The sequence below is a fragment of the Prenolepis imparis genome, unplaced genomic scaffold (genome assembly GCF_030444845.1).
Source record: "Prenolepis imparis isolate NDT839.2.m4 unplaced genomic scaffold, iyPreImpa1.0 SCAF_13, whole genome shotgun sequence".
Lineage (NCBI taxonomy): Eukaryota > Metazoa > Arthropoda > Insecta > Hymenoptera > Formicidae > Prenolepis > Prenolepis imparis.
Genome location: NW_028141171.1, coordinates 11687562 through 11706196, shown reverse-complemented (window position 1 = coordinate 11706196; position 18635 = coordinate 11687562). Strand labels below are relative to the sequence as shown.

Below are 18635 nucleotides of genomic sequence, written 5' to 3'. Positions count from 1 at the left end.
CGGAAACAAGGGCCTCTTGTACTTGGACTTATTGTTAGCTTAGCTTGCGTTAAAAACTCTTAAAGATATATTCATCGGATCTTTTTAGGATTGTACAACTTGCTATTAAGATCCAGGTCTAAATACAGAGGATTAAAATTAATATAATTTCGTCAAATTCACTTCGAAGCTATTGAAAAAAAAATAAATCCTCACGTTTATTTATAATAGTGCCAATGCAATAATCAATGTGCAAGGTTCTTTTTCATCTACATACACGTAACAATATAGCGGAGAGACCTCATCGAAAATATACCAATTTTTATCCTTACAAAATCGATTAAATTGGCATAAGAGCGGTAATCCCGGTGCACGTCTGAATACTCTCGAAGTATTCGAATACGCGCTTGAGCACATTCTAGAGAGGAAAATAAGCAACGGAGAAAGCAGCTCGTTCGTTTCGCGTGTTTCAGAATCGGTAGCGTCGCGACGCTGGAAGGCAACGCGATCGTTTCAGTGCCGATCCATAGAACACCGTCAGATTCACGCAGACAATCTCGGCCCGGGGCGCGTTTTTCTTTTCTGGATGCGAGAGCGAGCGATTTACTCTTATATTCTCGACGCCTAAGAAAGAGCTGCCGATACTATAACGCATGAAAACGATAACCTGATGCGAGAGAAATTTCACAGAAGACTGATCGTAAACCTCCGATATACTATTCGATTGAAAATCAATATGCGTACGTATTGTCAATTGAAGTTATCTTCTTCCGAGCGACGATGTATGTGTGACACAGTTTTTTTTTCTAGCATTTTCGAGATTTTTCTTTTAATAAATGCAAAATTTTATTCTTCTTTTATCCTGTGCAGTTTAAAATAATAAAATTAATATAAAAATTATATCTCTATTCTCAGTTTCATTTGACCATTATCTTCTTCTTTTACGAAAAATAAATATCTATTTTTACACGAGATTTACTGAAACTGAATTATATGATGGTTGTTTAACCATAAAACCAATCCTATTATTATCAATAAATGTATGTAAAATTATAAATGCAAAAATGAAATTAATGAAAGAAATATTCTTGATTTTCATACATATACACAATAATTTGTATAATTTTTTTTTAATCAAAATTAGAATTTCCAAATCATATTGATTCTATCATCGCTCTATCAAGGATGGACCCGACATCTATCTTTGTCACTAACATAAAAAAGGGTGCTGTGTCGGCAACTCTTTTACCACCCCTTTCAGATTTAACTTTTAAAAAATGTTGAGAACACATTTTCAATGCTAAAAATATATTTTACATAACATGCATTCAAAATACTATAAGATTGTGTTTTCATCGTAAAAATAACTCGAAATTTGATACAAATCGATTACCCGAATCAACCCTTATGTGAGTTCAACTACCCTTCAATAGATGGTGCTGTTCTTCCGCCTATACATGAAAAAAAAATTAGTAATTATTTCAATTATAATAATTTTGAACATTGGCTTCACATAAATGCTATAATATATCATTATGCCAGGAATCGAATAAATTCGAGCGTGCAATAAAGAACCAATAATATTTAGTATATTACTATCTTACTCTACTATCGATATCCAATTTGAATTAGAGTACGCAACAAGGATAAAATTAATTAACTTCATTAAAAGCAATGATCGATTATCTCGAATAAATATTTCTTATATCTTTTCTACATAAATAAACATTTTAAAATAAACAATAATAATATAAAACAAATAATAAAATGTCTTATGAATTGAATATAAAAATTATTAAATTTTAGTAGATTATGTAATAGAAAAGAGATCTTATCAAATTAATATTGAATGTTATCATCAAGATATACGATACGAATAATTGAAAATTCACAAAATATATTATAAAATACAGAATATTTGATTTATTATTAAATTAAAAAAAAGAATCGTGGAAGAATATATAAGCTTATCAATAAATTGTCAACGAAATAGACTACACAGAATTCAACTTCACATGTTAATGATTTATTAACTTAGTTTCACATACAATAGTATTATGCGTGAACGATCAAACATTGTATAAACAAAATTTACAAAATAAAATATAAGTCTTTACAGCTAAAAGCTACTAGTAGTAGTGGATCACATAGCTTCATACTTTTTCTCGGTTCCGGCAAATATTGCTCTTTCCGAGACTATCTTTTTCTTTACTTTATGTTCTATCTCTCATATATGTATATATATATATATATTTATATATATTTGTATTTATATTTATATATTTATATTCATATTTATATATTTATATTTATATATAAATATTATGCCAAATATTAAATAAGATAGCTTTTGCTAATTTGTCCTAGCACGGAATTCGGGTGTGGGGGAGGAATCGGGGGAATCGTACATATGTATATTACACTCATTTAGAGAGATTTAATGATCTCTCTATCTTGTAAATATAAAATTATCTTCTCTTATTGTAATACCACTGACAATTGATATAATATATATACGTATATAGCTATGTTATCTGCAATTTAATATTTATAATGTACATCGAAAGTGCATTCGTCGCGTTTCTCCTAAATTTGTTAACCGGTAATTTCAATCACGATAAGTCGTTTATTTTTACTAGTAAGACCATTTCGTCTTTTTTTTTTTTTTAACTTCCTTTCTATTTGGTGCCACTTACAATCGCGTTCGTTCGCTAAAAGGATTCCGTTTCCTTCTTCGTCTCGACATTTTTCGCACACGCACACTGCTTCGTCATATACATTTTTTTGCGCGCACACACGCACACTGTACATTCCGTTACAGAGGACAAAAATGGCCTGCGTACACTCTCTCTCTCTCTCTCATTTCTTCGTTATATCTCTCTCAAAACACAACAAGCGAACGAAACCGCTCCGTAAATACTCTACTTTTGATATAAATAATAATAGCAATAAATATATCTGCCGAAAAATCTCGTGAATTTTATTTCACGCTCTAATAACTATCGGTATATAATTCTCCAAAAGATTCGCCGCGCGCGCGCCTAAGAGTGTCGTCCGTCCGATCAAACTGTCATTTATCTCCTTACGCTATGTCATAATCCTTCAGTCGACGCGACGCAACGATTTTCGACGATGTAGGCCCTTCGTTAAAACTTGCAATATACGAGCTGACTGAGCCATCGAGGAAGAAGTTTGCCCGTAAAAAATCTATTTTTGATGTAAACAATTTTACGTTAGGTGAAAAATTAAATAATAAACATACGTTTTAAAAAGACCGAAAGAATTTTTTTCTTTTAGTTATATGCGTAGAAGAATCAGAGTTTATAAGAGCTACTTCTTCCCTTTTACTTTCATACGGCGTTGTATAAAAATGTGGCATATATTAAACGTACTCTACTTACATCATGTAACGACCCGTAAAGAATGTTCTTATAAAATAGCCCTATAAGTATTTTTTTCCCCTTCTTTCGTCGTCGTATCTTTCGCGACATTTTAAATAATTAGAAGCCACAATGTTCGCTGTTGATGGAGATGCATTATTAACGCCTAAAATCGTTCGCTCGACAGCTCGTTTAATAATTAATACCTTCATTCGCCAACATTTGCATTTAGCATTAAACAATCGTACTCGTCGACTGCTCATCGCACGGCGTGGTTATTAGTAAGGCGCGTAAATGTATATATAATATGAATATACCTATATTTACAGTATCATGGAAAATATACAAAGAGCATCGGCACTACAGTATATATTCTCGATTCTTTTTAAGACGTTTGATTTTTGCGTATATGTCACTGAGGTAAGTTTTCACTGGTTTCTTTTTTAAACTACAGTCACTCTCTCACATTGCATTGATTAAGAGAGCGAAGTACTCTCGGCAAACTGATTCACATCAATCCCAGAAGAAAAAAATTAGTAAAGTTTTAATTGAGGACCGTTTTTTTTTGCAGATAAGTCAACATGTATAAAATTAGGAATTTTTATGAGAAATACATTTTATATATTTAAACTCTCCCGATAGGTATCTTTATTAAAAGATATGGTTACAGATAACTTTACTGCGAAAACTATCAAAACCTATTATAATACTTTGTATGCATTGTATAAATATATATTGATAAAAAATAAAAAAATTACATGTTATAAAGTATAACTAAATTGCTATAAAAATTCTGAAACAATTAATTAGTAAAATTCAATTTTAAAAAAATAGAAAATTTTGTAATTTTATTGAATTATATAAAAGCGGTCCTCAACTATTCAATTATGAGTCATTTAAAACGCCAGTTGGGGCGAGGGAAATCGAATAAGAAATTATAAATGTCTTAACTTTTAACGGTCCCGTTGTGTGTATGTGTATGTATGTGTATGTGTGTGTATATACAGCAATGCCAGCCATTTACGTATTCTTAAATTCTCTTTATCATCTTTTTTGTATTTTCACACAGTATGTTTTACTGAAAACATGCAGATTTCGAAAAATTGTCGTTCGCGGCCGGTGATATGTTTTTCGCCATTCATCAAATGAAACGTTGCGTTGCAACGCGCTTGGTCAAGATGAAATGCTATGAACCGTATCGCAGGAAACGAGAGAATACGATTCTCTCGCTATCAATTTCTTTTATGAAACTTAGTGAATAATATGTGATATCGCGACTTTTGATTTATTTTGATATAATTGTCCTTAAGTAGAGATGCGCACCGGGAAAACTGCTCGCAAAATCTCCACGAGCTTTACATGGTATATGATATTTGTGATTACGAAAGTGGCCCAAGTCACACACACAAACGAGAAAATTCAATTACGTTCCTTGCTTTATTCACATTTTTATAAATTACACACGAAGTGTATCTCAAATTTTAAAATTATGAAAAACAAATGATAAAAAAGTAACATTTTATATTTAAGCATAATAAAATCTGTTTAAAAGTATTTTTTAATACATAAAAATTTTATTATCTCAAAGTAAAAGATATGACTCAGGCTTCTTTCTGCTTCAATAACCAGACAGAAAACGTACAGTTTTTAGACAAGACTTTGAATCAAGAAACCATCTTTGTGAAAGATTTATGGTTCCTCGTTATATATATGTATATGTATATATATATATATATATATGTGGTGACATCAAGCAATTATCTTTTGATATAGAATAGCTCCGATTTAATCTCAGAAGCAAATCTAAGCTTAAAAACGCGTTTTTGCTAATGTTAATTTATTTGTAAACTCGTTACACTGTTGGCCTTTCTTACATATATCTCTGCATTATTCGTTATTAAGATGTTTAGAGTCACAGTTGACATATTTACAGGCATAATATAACACTAAATCTGTACGGACCCGTTTTATAGCTAATTGTAAGTGTTATGCAGCTAGTGCAGTTATAGCGATGTTTCTCAAGATAGATCATGATTTATGTATACGCGTGCTTGTCGAAGAAATCAAAGTTACAAATCGGAGAAAACGCAAATTATGTATCGCGCGATCTTTTTTGATACTTGCATCTTCTTTTATTGTCTATTGTACGTTTCCGAACGCGTCAAAATTATTTCGATAAAAATCAACTTGTGATTTTTGCCGCAACTTAAAAAATTAAGCGTTTATATCGTAAATAAAATAAAATAAAAATTGAATTGCATATTCATTACAATTCTGCACACGTTTTAAAGAAATATGTCAACTCTCGATGCAACAATATATAATCAAGACAGAATTATAAAAAGTTTCTTACGAAACAAATGCAGAACTATCTTTTTTTTTTATAAATATTGATTTTCTAAATATGACGGCATATTTTAAGTCTTATTTCAAAATTTCGCTTTATTTCACCGTTAGTTATATATATGATCCTTTTTTAAATAATCTAAAGATCTAGAAATTTGTTATATATGCTCTGAAAAATTGGAATATTTAAAACGACATTAAAGTCAATTGCTCGCGTGTGCACTTGTTAAAAAATACTCGGAAACCACACTTTGCAGCGGATTGCTTCGCTATTATATACTATACAAAATCGACCCGTAAATTATTTAATCGCAGCGTGTGCCAGGTTTACTTCGTTCGAGGAACATCGTTAAAAAGATGATCGCGCAGATCAAAAACGTCCCTGCAGACGTGTGTAGATTAAAAATGGTTCGACGAACCTGTAGCCGATGTTGTCACGATTTAAAACAATTATTCACATTCTGTATATAGCCTTCTAAAAAAATGCATTATTCTCTATGGATAGTGTAATGAAGGTTTGTTCTCGCAAAAATATCTTTTTAAACCTATACATGACCGCCCAAATATATGGGCGAATACATATTTTCAGGAAACATCCATGCCTTCAAATCGCACGTATAAATTGTAAAAACCACGCGTAGTAATCGAGAGAGATCGTATAATATACATCAATCATAGAAAGTTCGCGTTTAAAATACCGTCTTTTCTATTATTTCGTTAGTGGAATCTATAAATGAGTGTTTGTCGAATAAAATAATTGTATGACAAATTATTCGCTTATGATAAAAATCTCATCTCCTTCTTCAATCCAAAAACATCTGTGAAAAACTATCGCTCCCAACATTTTACTTTCTGTACGTGGTTATACATATTTAATATTAGGGTATAAATAATCTAAGAGAATGCATGCTGTAGGCCTATTTGGTATGAATTGGCCGTAATATTTCTTGCATATATGTGTATATATATTTATAATATTTCGCTATTAATTACACATAACTGCAATTTTATATGCCTGACCATTTCTTTATTACACAGATGCCGTTCATCACAAAACAGAATGCACTAAAGATGTTACAGTAAATGTTACTTAGGCTTTGTTGATAGATTTATATAGGAAAAAGAGAAAAATGCTTGTCACAATTATATGAGATTGTTGTACAATTCTATATTTAGCGTTGCAATCTCTCATGGCCATCGTTTCTCTATCCATCTAAAACATTTCTTTCAATTTAATAAATCACGGACAAGCTTTTTTTGATTATGTCATCGAAGACGCTTCTCTCGCATAATCATACGATTCTATCAGCGTCCTAAAGCGTAATATGTATATATAGGAATGGAAAAGAGTTTTTAAAATATTTAAAGATTGTACAATCTTCTTTTTTTGCTCAAAGATGAAATCCTTATAATGATTCTAAAAAGAATTCCGACTGTTCGAATGTAGCAAGTGAACTATCATCGAGTATATATGACTGTATATTCAATACTTCATTACTTTCAAGGTGATTCTTTTAAAGAATATTTTTGCATCGTTTATCACGTATCAACGTAGCGTTAGCATCACGTACTTTTGCACCATCTTACTTAATTTGTCATGTTAGAATCGTTATGTGTGTAATAAAACTTACCGCAATTAAATTAAGCCGCACTGGATTGTACCTGCTTGAAAAAATCGCAATTGTGTCACAATTACTTCTATCTAATTAATCAATGATCAATTGTGAAGTGTATCGGTAATTTATAGGATGTGTACAAATTGTGTGAATTTATTAATAATTTATTAAACGAAAAGCTGGCTAAGAATTACATTTCCGCGCAATGAAGATCCTCGATCCTTGACGATTTACGACAAACATATTGTCAGAATCGCGCGGATGTTCGCACTGTGTGACACGTTAAACAACAATGATCAACACGGATCACCGACATTGTTTCTGTTCGGCTTTGGCATGGTCCATGATAGCCCTCTTCGACGATCTCTTGGCCTCCGATTTGCCGGCGCCCTTCGAACTGGTTGCCGGCGTCACCCTGGGCAATTTTTTCGTGCCTTTCTGGTCACTGGAGGCCTCCGTCATCTTGTCCAATTCCGCCATCGCCTCTTGTATCGCATTTTCCAATTGCATATTCAATTTACGACTTCTAGAAAAATAGGGGAGGAACGAGAAAATCGTACAGTTAGACAAATGATTACCAGCGACCGCGGATTAGACCGATCAGAATAACAGAGATAACTGAGATCGTAATAGAAAAGCTAAACACACACAGTCGCGACTAATAGACTCTGTCAAGCAATAATTGGCTGTCTAGCCAATAGTCTTATTGACGCATGTGATTTTTTTTCAAGGAGAAAAATCGCGTAAATGAATTACAGGGAAATATATTTTTTTTTAAGAATAAGAATTTACAGATTGTGTTCATTTTTCATGAATTTTTCAAAATAGGTTTTTTATACAATCGTCTATCACCTCGCGTGTGTGTTATAGAAATTAGAATTATAATATATATTTAATAATACAGAATAAAAAGAAAGGGGAATATAAGAAGAAAGATGGCTGAGAGATATATATTGGAATAGAACCACTTAACATATTAATGTCCAGCACATAAAAATATCAATATCCTTTGGCTAAGTTAACGAGAAGAATATTGAACCGCAGCTACGCAGTAAAGCTATGCGGGATAGATTTAATTGGCTGTTGGCTTGCTAATAAATACTATATGATTACAATCACCATAAGAGTTCTTCAATGAAGAAAGAGAAGATTTATTACTATTAGGTAGACTTCTCATTACGAGATAGGTTTCTCTGTGTTTTATTTTTATCGCAATATACATATTCTAATAATGCGATAAAAAATTGAAATATCTCGTGTGTTAAATTAAATTTGTAGGATATCTATCTCGTGTAGCACGCGTATCTCTCACTCTTCGTTTATTCTTCCTCTTTTAAAAATGTGCAATTATATATTTAATTAAATGTAATACAATTTATACAACATTACGTGCATATTTTATGCAATAAAAAGGCGACACAATGCAACTCCAACTATTTGACATTTATAATGCTCTGAATAAAAAAACGTAAATTAACATATAATATATATGTATATGTGTCACAATTCTAGGATCGAGAATTGCCGGACGTGGAAAATGAAATTTCAAAATACTCAAGCATCTCTCCTGTTTTCTGTTTTCCCCTGAATATTTACATTAACGCGACTGTCTCTATTAAGCAACAAGGTAATTCTAATAGGCTCTCATCTTTCGATAGTTCATCCCTGTCGGGGTGGCTGACTCACTTCCTAAATTTTTTACGGGCGCGATGATGCGCCTCGAGGCCTTCGGAGAGGGACTTGAGGGCCTTGACATCGACTTGGGTGCGACCACCCCCGCCCCCGTACCACCGGACCCAAACTGTCATAGTACCCGGAGGGCCCAAAGACTCGACTTTTCCCGGCCAGGCCGGACTTCCTCTTGCTGCACCCCACACTAGGTCACCGACCATCAGTTTCCATTGGTTTCCGTCGTCTAAGTCCTTTGTCTCGGCTACTGGGGGTTCCAAAGAAGGCACGGTATTTTTCAGAGGTTTGTAATCTCGACTGTTTTCGCGTGATTGTGACAAAAAAATTACAAAAAAGCCCATCTCCGAGAAAAGACTTTTGTACAGACATATTGGATAGAAAACTGTGACGGTATATCAATTAATAATATTAATTATATTATTCGTTTTTATCTACGAGAAATTTATATGATGATAATTTTCTTCTATTGTCGCGATTTTATTTACTTTACAAAATATCAATAATTGTTTTCATATTAATATTTTGTATTAACATTTGCTATGATTAGCTTACATTATTGAAACGATCAATGGAATTTTTAGTATACATATGTATATACACAAATTTGTCTTCATGTACATAAATGTACATGTCATGATACCACATAATTTCCATCTGATACATCTGTATTGATCTCGATTGCGAGATGTGCAACGCATAACAGCGAAACGTTATGCTTATAATGCGTGTCACAGAGAAATGTTTGAAACTGATGGTTCAACTACTCGTCCAATAATAGATATTGTAACAATGTGCTTTTTGCTCGCGTATGTGCTCGTTAAGAATGATTAGTAGCTTCATTCAATGGTGATAGGCGAGATCAAAGGCAGAATGAAATATCAAACGGTTCGAATACATGCAATGATTTTGTCGATATGAATGTTATTTATTCTATTCTCTTTTTTCCATTATTTATTTATAACACGAATCTCTCCGTATTATTCGCTCAAGCGCACGAACAAGCATTTATAGGATACTAATAACAAAAATAGATTTTCAAATTTTAACAAATTGTAAAAAACTTTTCCCTCCTCCCAACTTTTTCATTATTTTTAATTTCTCAATACGAAGTTTATTATAAAAAAAAATGCATATTTATGGTAATTTATTTACTGTTGAATATATAATCAATAGTTAAATGAAATATAACAATTGTTTTAAATGTAATATAATAATTTTTCACGCGACTCGTCCTAGATGTATTAAACCGACTTTATACTTTAATATTTGACCTTTATTTCACCTTTGTTAAATCTAAATCATTGTCCAGCAAACGTTTCTCAATCGTTGTGAAATAATTCGGAAAAAGACCTCCATTCTTGGGAATATGCACATGCTATACGCAAAATATGAGGGTGTATATGTACAAGGTACGTTGTGTGAAATAACACACGGTAGTGAGCCACACCCCTTCCGAAATGAACATATGATTCAAGACCCTTGGCCACTCGGATGAGAATGTAATTGCATGGGTGATGGTATTAACAAACCTGACAGCCAATTAGTAAACGCAAAAAAGGGGATCTTTAAAGGACATTATTTACAAATGTCAAAAGTTATTTTCTTCACTTCCCCAAGCGACGTCGAAGACTCGTACGTGATGAATGAAGGATATTTTAGTACTAGCGCCACTTACCTGCTCTTTTCGATTTCTCGTTTAATATGATTAATATAATGCGACGTTATGACGAATAAGTCGCTATCATAGACTGATTCGGAGAATTCAGTTTTGATTCGCACAAAATATTTTCCCCGGCGTGAAGCCTCGAAGAGGAAACGATTCCCCTCGATTTAGCATCCAATTCGTGCATATGCAGAATTTCGAACATTGTTGAAAAAAAGCTGTTACCAAAGCAATTAGAATGCGGCAAGCGTTTTCACCATGCAACAATCAAGCATGCACAAGTGGAATAAATAAATTAATAAATAAATACTATTAACACAAAATGAAACAGTAAGTAGAGTTAGATAATGCGAATGGTTAGATAGTGAGCATATATTTTTTTAAGTTGCAAACAAATCAATTAAAGATGAAGTCGTACTATGAGACACTCTTAATAATAATATTCATATGTATATACGATGATTATTTGGTGACAAGGAGCAACGAGAAGCGCATTGTTTTTCTCTCGTGTGAATGAAGCCAAAAAACAGTCTAAATGAATTGGCAAAACAATGACTGACGCTTTACGTTCCTCACTTTCACAAAGAGCAACTAATGAAAAACATTCCGAAGAAACTTTCTTACAACACGTTTATCGAAACAAAATGTTAATCCGATCAATGAGTACTTTAATGTTATTAAATTATACATAATTTATAATTTAACATTCTCGCATATAAGATATACGAGAATATTAAAATTCCGATATATTTTTCTATTAAAAATTGGAAATTTTTTTGTATACGTAAATCCACTATTTCTTTTTCTCGTTTACGTCAATGTCATTAAAGTTTCTTCGTAAAATGCTTTTAACTACTAAGCGGAAGTATATTTTGACTACTCGTATACGATTAACGTCTAAGAGTACCATACAATACTGACCATCTTGGTCTTCATGCAGAGTAGAATGCATGGAATGGATGGAGTCCAGCTTTCGCTTGATTCCGCGGCCGAGGGCATGTTCCCTGCCCTCGCACCTCACCGTGCTCACCACACCTTCGGCTTGCTTCAACGTCTCTGACGTATAGATCTGTCAAATACAACTCGATCAACTCAGGCACAAGCCTACCAATCGCATGCTAATATCATTTCACAGTGTATCATTCAGTGCCGAGGTATTATTTTTCGTTACTTGAATTCCGGTTCATGGTTTACAAGGACTTTATAGTTTTTCTCGATCGAGCATAGGAGACAAAAGCGCAAAATTTCAATTAAAATATATAAGAATTAGACAGTACAAAAGAAAAAAAAACACAAATAGAATTAAAAGAAAAAAAAATATTAGAAAGATTAAAAATTTTTTGACCGATATCTCCGATGCTTCTAATGCAGAAATCACGCGATTCATCGATGCATGCAAACGATAATGATACCAAAAGAGACAAACTCAAACTCTGTTTACACATGCTTACATTGCAAGGTATATATATGTTTAGAATCTCATATATAATTTTTATCAAAGAGAGAAAAGGATAATGTTCAGTAAAAATTTATTTTTTCGTTATTTTATATATATATATATATATATATATATGTATATATATATATATAATAAAAAGTGATTTTTTGCTGATTAATCCGATCAACACACGATTAGTAATACAATTACATTATTGCAGTATTACACGATTTAAATAATAACGCTACGAATAAACGAGCGCTCTCCGCCATAGCGCGGATGTAAAAATTATTAACGTTAAATACAAACTAATTACAAACTTAATATTATCGAATGTAAACCGATCGCAACCTAATAATGCCACTGATATATTTATCTCATTTTAATTTACAAAATGAATTTTGTAACCCGCGCGAAAAGAAAGCTGCGATTACTCGTCTGATGATGAATCACTCTCCTCAGCGTCGTCGCCCTCTTGCGCATATACGAATTGATTATAAACGTATGGATTAATGTAGGTTTGCTTAGGTGTGTAATTAACAACAGCAATGCCATTAGGGTCAGACCTATAATTATATAAATGTGGATACAGGCCGGATGGCGCAATGTCAACGTTGACAAATTTTTGCGGATACCCGATATTTTCAGAACAGTAAGATACCCCGGTGTTATGTCGTTCCAATAATTTCTCTGCGGAATTTTGCTCGATCTCTTCTTGCTCCAAGACCCGCTGCTCGATTTGAGAGACGCGATTACTATCTACGCCTGATTTGTCGTTGAATTTGTTATTAACCTGTGGCGACATGGTATAATGAGCGTGATCTGGCACTAAGGCTTGCTGTCGATAAACGTTCGCATTGGGGACATAATGTTGGTCATGATAAAGGATTGGTTGATAATGACCGTGACTCATGACTGGCAACGGATTGACCTCAATCTCCGAATAGGAAACATCCGTCATTTCTTTACTGACGTTTAGTTGATCTTCCACAGTAGAGTGGTCCATTGTGTCTGAATTAATGGAATGATTTGGTGATGAAGTGTCCATATACTCCTGTGAGTCAACGTATGTGTTTTCTGGGTGTGTCGTATCGGCTGGCTGGTGCATGTCTATTATAGTTAGATGACGGTTGACCTGCTCTACGTGGGTACCAACCTGGATCCCAGTGGTCACTGTCGACTCCACGTAAGTTTTTCCGTGCAAGCTCGGTTGATTCAACGTGATCTCCTTGGTGGCGATACCCTGCATTCTCCAATCCTCCGATGCCACCTGTGCATCACCCGAATCGGGTTCGCTGCTCGAGACGCAATGAACCATAGGCTGAAAATAAATCGCGCATTACGTGATAATTAATAAACGTCATTACTCTTTACAGAAGGAGAAAAATTCTACATATGTTTTAAAAAAAATTAATTAAATTTTCGCGCGTTTCAAATTATTTTTTACCGTAGATGACGAATGGTGCCTAGCGGTGATTGGAGGCGCTGGCGAAGCTGCACCGTGTGTAGTAGTGTCCACGGCCGGACTATTGGACCTCTGACTATTTCCTGGACTATGAGTAGTCGTGTCTGGTGGTGATCCTTGTCGCATCATCGCCGATTGCGCCACATTGGTTTGATTTCCAGCGGTTTGCGTTGATACTGAATGCCTTGCCATAAGCGGACTATGTTGTTCATTTTGTTGAGCCGTTTTTTCCACAACAGTTGTGCTACTACTAGCGAGTACATATTGCTGCTGCTCGATATTCTGGTCGGAAGATGGCGAATTTACTCCGCTCTTAGGAGAGGATGATGCCGTTTTCCCCTGAATCATGCCGGAACTCAGAATATACGATTGATTGTGGTCGAGATTTAAAGAAGGTTCAACCACTTGTCCACCGTTAGAAGTTGCGCTTTGAAAATTTGGTATCTGATTGTTTGACACCATAGTCGTTTGCTGCTGCACGATCGTCGTGTTCTGCTGAACGAACGTTGTGTTCTGTTGATTCGATGCTGAGGAAACTGCGATGTTCTGCGCGGTAGCACAAGGTACCATAAGAGTTTGTCCATTCATTTGTATAAACTCTTGTTGACCTTGCATGTTCGGCGGTCTCACTTGCGAGGCATTAAATGTTACTTGCTGATTCGGGCTGACATTCGCTACTATCGGGCTCAGTTGATTTCCGAAAGATGTTGTTCCGTTCACCAGAAATTGGCCGCTGTTCGGTGAAAGAAATTGTGCTCCAGGACTGTGCTGCTGAATTATTTTTCCACCAGTCGCTTGCGGCGCTCGTATTACCATACCGGCTGGACCAGCAGCTAATATACTTTGACTGGGATTGAATATACTACTATGGCTCTGTACCGGCGTCAGCACATTCTGGCCGTTGACGTTCTGTATCTGAAGTTGCATCCCGATGTTACCCGTATCCTGCAACAACGTGGCCGTTCCATCGGCAGACATAACCATACTACCTAAACCAGGCACGATAAACTGCTGAATAGTGGGGAAATTTTGAACCATTCCGGTCGCGCCGTTCAACAAATTCACCGGTTGAAGAAGATTTATTTGCTGAGCTGGTTGAGGATTCGTGATTATTTGCTGAGTGTTAAATTGCGCAGATGCCGCACCAGTTTGACCATTCATGACTAACTGTGCCGGTGCTCCGCCTTTGCCAGGTACGATAGTCAGTGCCTGAAGCATAGGCCCGCCTATACTCTGAGCCTGAAAGTTCTGCTGCGCAAAGTTCGACTGCGATTGCATCAGCATACCGGCGTTCTGCTGGGACGAGGCAATGTGTAGCATCGACGCCACAGTCTGTGGATTCGCTTTCCGTTTTTTATACGCCTTCTTCCTGGTCATCGCCGATTCCGGCGATAATAATGCTGGCTGTCGATTTACCGTCATACCATGGTTGGCATTGACGGTCCTAGATACATCTTGATTCGCATCGAGGATCGACTGATGAGTGTTTTGTATAACGTTGCCGGTAGCGACTGTTAGATGCGGTATCTGCACGTTCTGACTTATGCCATCCATCGTCATCACGCCAGGTTGAATCAGCACTGGCGTCTGAATAGTGTTCACGAGAACTGTTGGTTGCCCTATCACTTGCTGGGCTACGCCTACTGCAGGAATCACTTGGCTGACAGCTCCGGTTACGCTGGTGACCATTGGCGATACCGACAACGGTGGCATAGAACTGGCATTGGAAATGATTTTCGGTGGAGGAGGCGCCATCACGCCATTGATAGCTGATCCAGTACTCGCCATGATAAGTTGACCGCCGCTAGACACCAGTATATGACCAGGCGGTAGCGTCGATCCAGCAGAATGTTTTAATATACCACCAGAAGTGAGAACATTGTGAACTTGAACGTTGGCCTGAGGATGTTGCTGTTGTGGCTGCTGCTGCTGTTGTAGCTGCTGCTGATGTTGTTGCTGCTGTTGCTGCTGCTGATGATGATGATGATGATGATGATGATGAGTTTGCGGTTGCAACGATGAATTCGTACTCGTCTGAGGTACTTGTATGCTACTAACAACGCTTTGGACCATTTCGAGCGGAGACTTAGACACGCTCATCGTTGAAGGTTGACTATGAGGAACAGCGGAATGAGTCGTAACTGCACCCGGTATATTCGTCAATGTCGTAGATTGCGTTTGATGCTGTGGTTTATTCGGCAAAAGATTGGGTATAGCGGGATTCGGTATCGCAGATGGTGTGTTTATGGAGACAGTTGCGGTATTTGCCCTTCCAGCTAACACAGACGTAATTGTATTACTGCTGACTGTATGACCGCTGGCCATGGTTGTTATTACGGACGATGTTCCGCCGAAAGTGTTCATAGATATCCTAGAAACCGCATTTATGGTGTGCGGATGAGGTTGATAGCCATCCAAAGAATTTTGCCTGGTCGTTATTTGTCGTTTCCCTTGGGACGTTAAATTGTCCGACGCGGAGGAAGACGTCTGAGACGGCGACGTGCTAGGTGGAATACAACTGGAACTCATTGTGCCGGAACTAGGAGTCTCAGATCTTTGTTCTTGAATATTGCTACCAATCAAGGATTGCGACGGCTGCTGTTGCGCTTGCGGAGTTAGCATTTGCGGTGGCATTTGGCCCGACACGTGTGAGTGAGGCGTCGGTGGTTGAGAATAACTATGCGGTGTCGCTGGTTGCGACGAGATAAGGCTCTGCGGAGTTGCCGGTTGTGAGATCCCGGGCGTTGAAGCAGCCGGTGTATCTGAATTGGCTGGACTATTCGTACCAATAGGAGATCCGTGACTGGTGCTCACAGTACCGCCTTGTATCGGTCTGGAATCAATTTGCTGTTGATTGCTCGTTTGATATCGTTCACTAAACGTTGACGACGTGACAGGATCCTCGCGCTGATCCGTGTTCATCAGGTACTGTCTTTGCATCTGTTGCTTATATTGATCCTGAATGTAAGACTGCGTATCAGCGCTAGTGACGCAGCCTTGACACGGACTGCTCTCGGAATCCGTGCTGTTGTTGCTCGATGTCGGTGTCATACTGCTGTGTACGACAACCGGCGAAGTCGCGTGATTCTTTACGGAAGCAAACGACGACGAGGTACTCGTAGGACTGGCGATAGAGGAAGGCTTTGGTTGAGAATTATAGGTGTTAGAGACATGCATGCCGTGATTGGCCTGAGGCGACGCTTTTGGATTGTTGTTTAACATGCCCACTTGAGAACTACTGACACCGGTCTGCCTCGATATTGTACTGTTTAGCAGCGCCGTTTGCTGGGCGAGGTATCCACTGGGATCCTCTAGGAACGAAGGACCGCTGCTATTGAATGTTGAACCTATCTGACTATTATTCTGCTGATTCTTCTCGCTAAATTCATCTACTGGACTTGATGCTGAATGTTCTAGCCCGTTATTTGTTCTTGATGACTCTGTGACACTGTGCTGCCGTTGCTTTTTCACTAATATCTTACTCGACTTCGCTTTCTTCCGCGCGGCTTCGTCCGTCCAGTTAGAGGGCTGTGGAATGTGATGATGAAGTGGCGGCACGCGGTCAAACGAGTTGATATTCTGCACTGTTACAAGGGACGGTTGATGGGATACGGTCGCAGCACGATTTTGCTGCCACGGTGGTGTTCTGTTGTTAAAATGCATATTGCCGGGTTGCCCGTTTGGTCCCATACCAGACTGCTGCGCCTCGACAGCGTGAGTGGCGTTCGGGCTTCTTCCCGTATGATTGGATAGAACGAACTGCTGTTGATGTCCCATCTTTGCATCTGCGTTCGTTCCTTTCGAAGGATCAAAGTTCCTCATCGGATATTGTACTTGGTTCTGTGGGTACATCCGCTGAACGTTCTCGTGAGAATTGTTTGACAAGCCATTTTGAACTACGTGGTGTCGTTGCATTGAATGATTATGTAACAGAAGCTGCTGCTGTTGTTGTTGTTGCTGCTGCTGCTGCTGCTGTTGTTGTAACTGTTTTGCGTTTAAATCTTCATCATTAATTGATGGTGCTCGATTGTGCACCCTATTCTGAATGTCAGTAGCATTGATGTTAGTCATAATGGAGCCATTTTGCTGCTGCATAACGTCCACAGAGTGATGATTTATTTGCTGGTTCTGATATTGTGGCTGAATGCACACTTGCGACAATTGCTGCTGTTGTTGTAGCTGCTGCTGAATCTGCATCTGAAAATGATCCGTTGATTGTGGCTGCATAGTGTGCTGATTCTGTTGAGGTTGTTGCGACTGCATCTGATGCTGATGAACTTGATGCAATTGCGGATGGAGGGCGGCTTGATTCGACACCTGCGGTGATTGCACATGATGTACGTAATTTTCGGCAGGATGCTGAGAGTAATTTGTCGATTGTGATTGATCTACTTCCTGGGTCAAATGCTGCTGCTGCTGTTGTTGTTGCATATTATGTTTTTGAATCTGCTGCAAATGCAGTTGCTGCTGCTGCTGCTGCTGCTGAGAATTCAAGTGCTGCTGCTGCTGTTGTTGCATCACATGCATCGACTGTTGATTCAGCTGATTTATATAATGGGGAGCTTGCTGCTGCGCTAATTGATTTACCATTGTGTTCTGATGCTGCTGTTGTTCCTGTTGCAAGATTTGCATATGTTGCAGCTGCTGATGTGGTAACAACTGCTGTGATTGTTGTTGTTGTGATATATGCTGCTGAATGAGTTGCTGCTGTTGATGTTGTTGCTGCTGTTGTAGGATAAGTTGCTGTTGCTGTTGTAAAAGCTGCTGCTGCTGTTGAGTCATATTATTATAATTTGTATTCTGCTGATTCATTATCAGCGAATTGTTCATCAGCATGTTCGACATGTTGTGTTGATTTAACCTCTGCTGAGGATTTCTTGTACAATTGTTCACATCATGATTCTGGGAAGGCGAATTTAAAGACTGATGACAGATTTGTTGGCCGTTTTGCTGGACTTGCAGATTCGGGATCGCGATTGGCCATACCTAAAAATTAAATAATTATAAGATAAATATTTCCACACAAATATCTAGTAAGACATAACAATATAAATTTGTT

At 37.0% G+C, this 18635-nt stretch overlaps 1 protein-coding gene across 4 annotated transcripts in view; it reads right to left on the bottom strand.

Annotated features, from left to right (window-relative positions):
• Positions 1 to 1983: 1983 nt before the first annotated feature.
• The window catches only part of LOC145944727 (uncharacterized), a 209812-nt gene continuing 193160 nt past the window's right edge, over positions 1984 to 18635 (bottom strand). Inside the window, exons 5-9 of one of the 4 annotated variants that reach the window (XM_083053284.1) lie at positions 13559 to 18562; positions 13268 to 13432; positions 11595 to 11742; positions 9008 to 9254; positions 1984 to 7847 (exon numbers count right to left, since the gene is read on the bottom strand). In XM_083053284.1, coding sequence (XP_082909410.1) covers positions 7628 to 7847; positions 9008 to 9254; positions 11595 to 11742; positions 13268 to 13432; positions 13559 to 18562 — 5784 coding nt within the window. In that variant the 3' untranslated portion in view covers positions 1984 to 7627. Of the gene's footprint in view, positions 7848 to 9007; positions 9258 to 11594; positions 11743 to 12251; positions 13433 to 13558; positions 18563 to 18635 lie in introns of those variants that run through there. The other 3 variants (XM_083053283.1, XM_083053286.1, XM_083053282.1) reach the window with 3 other exon arrangements.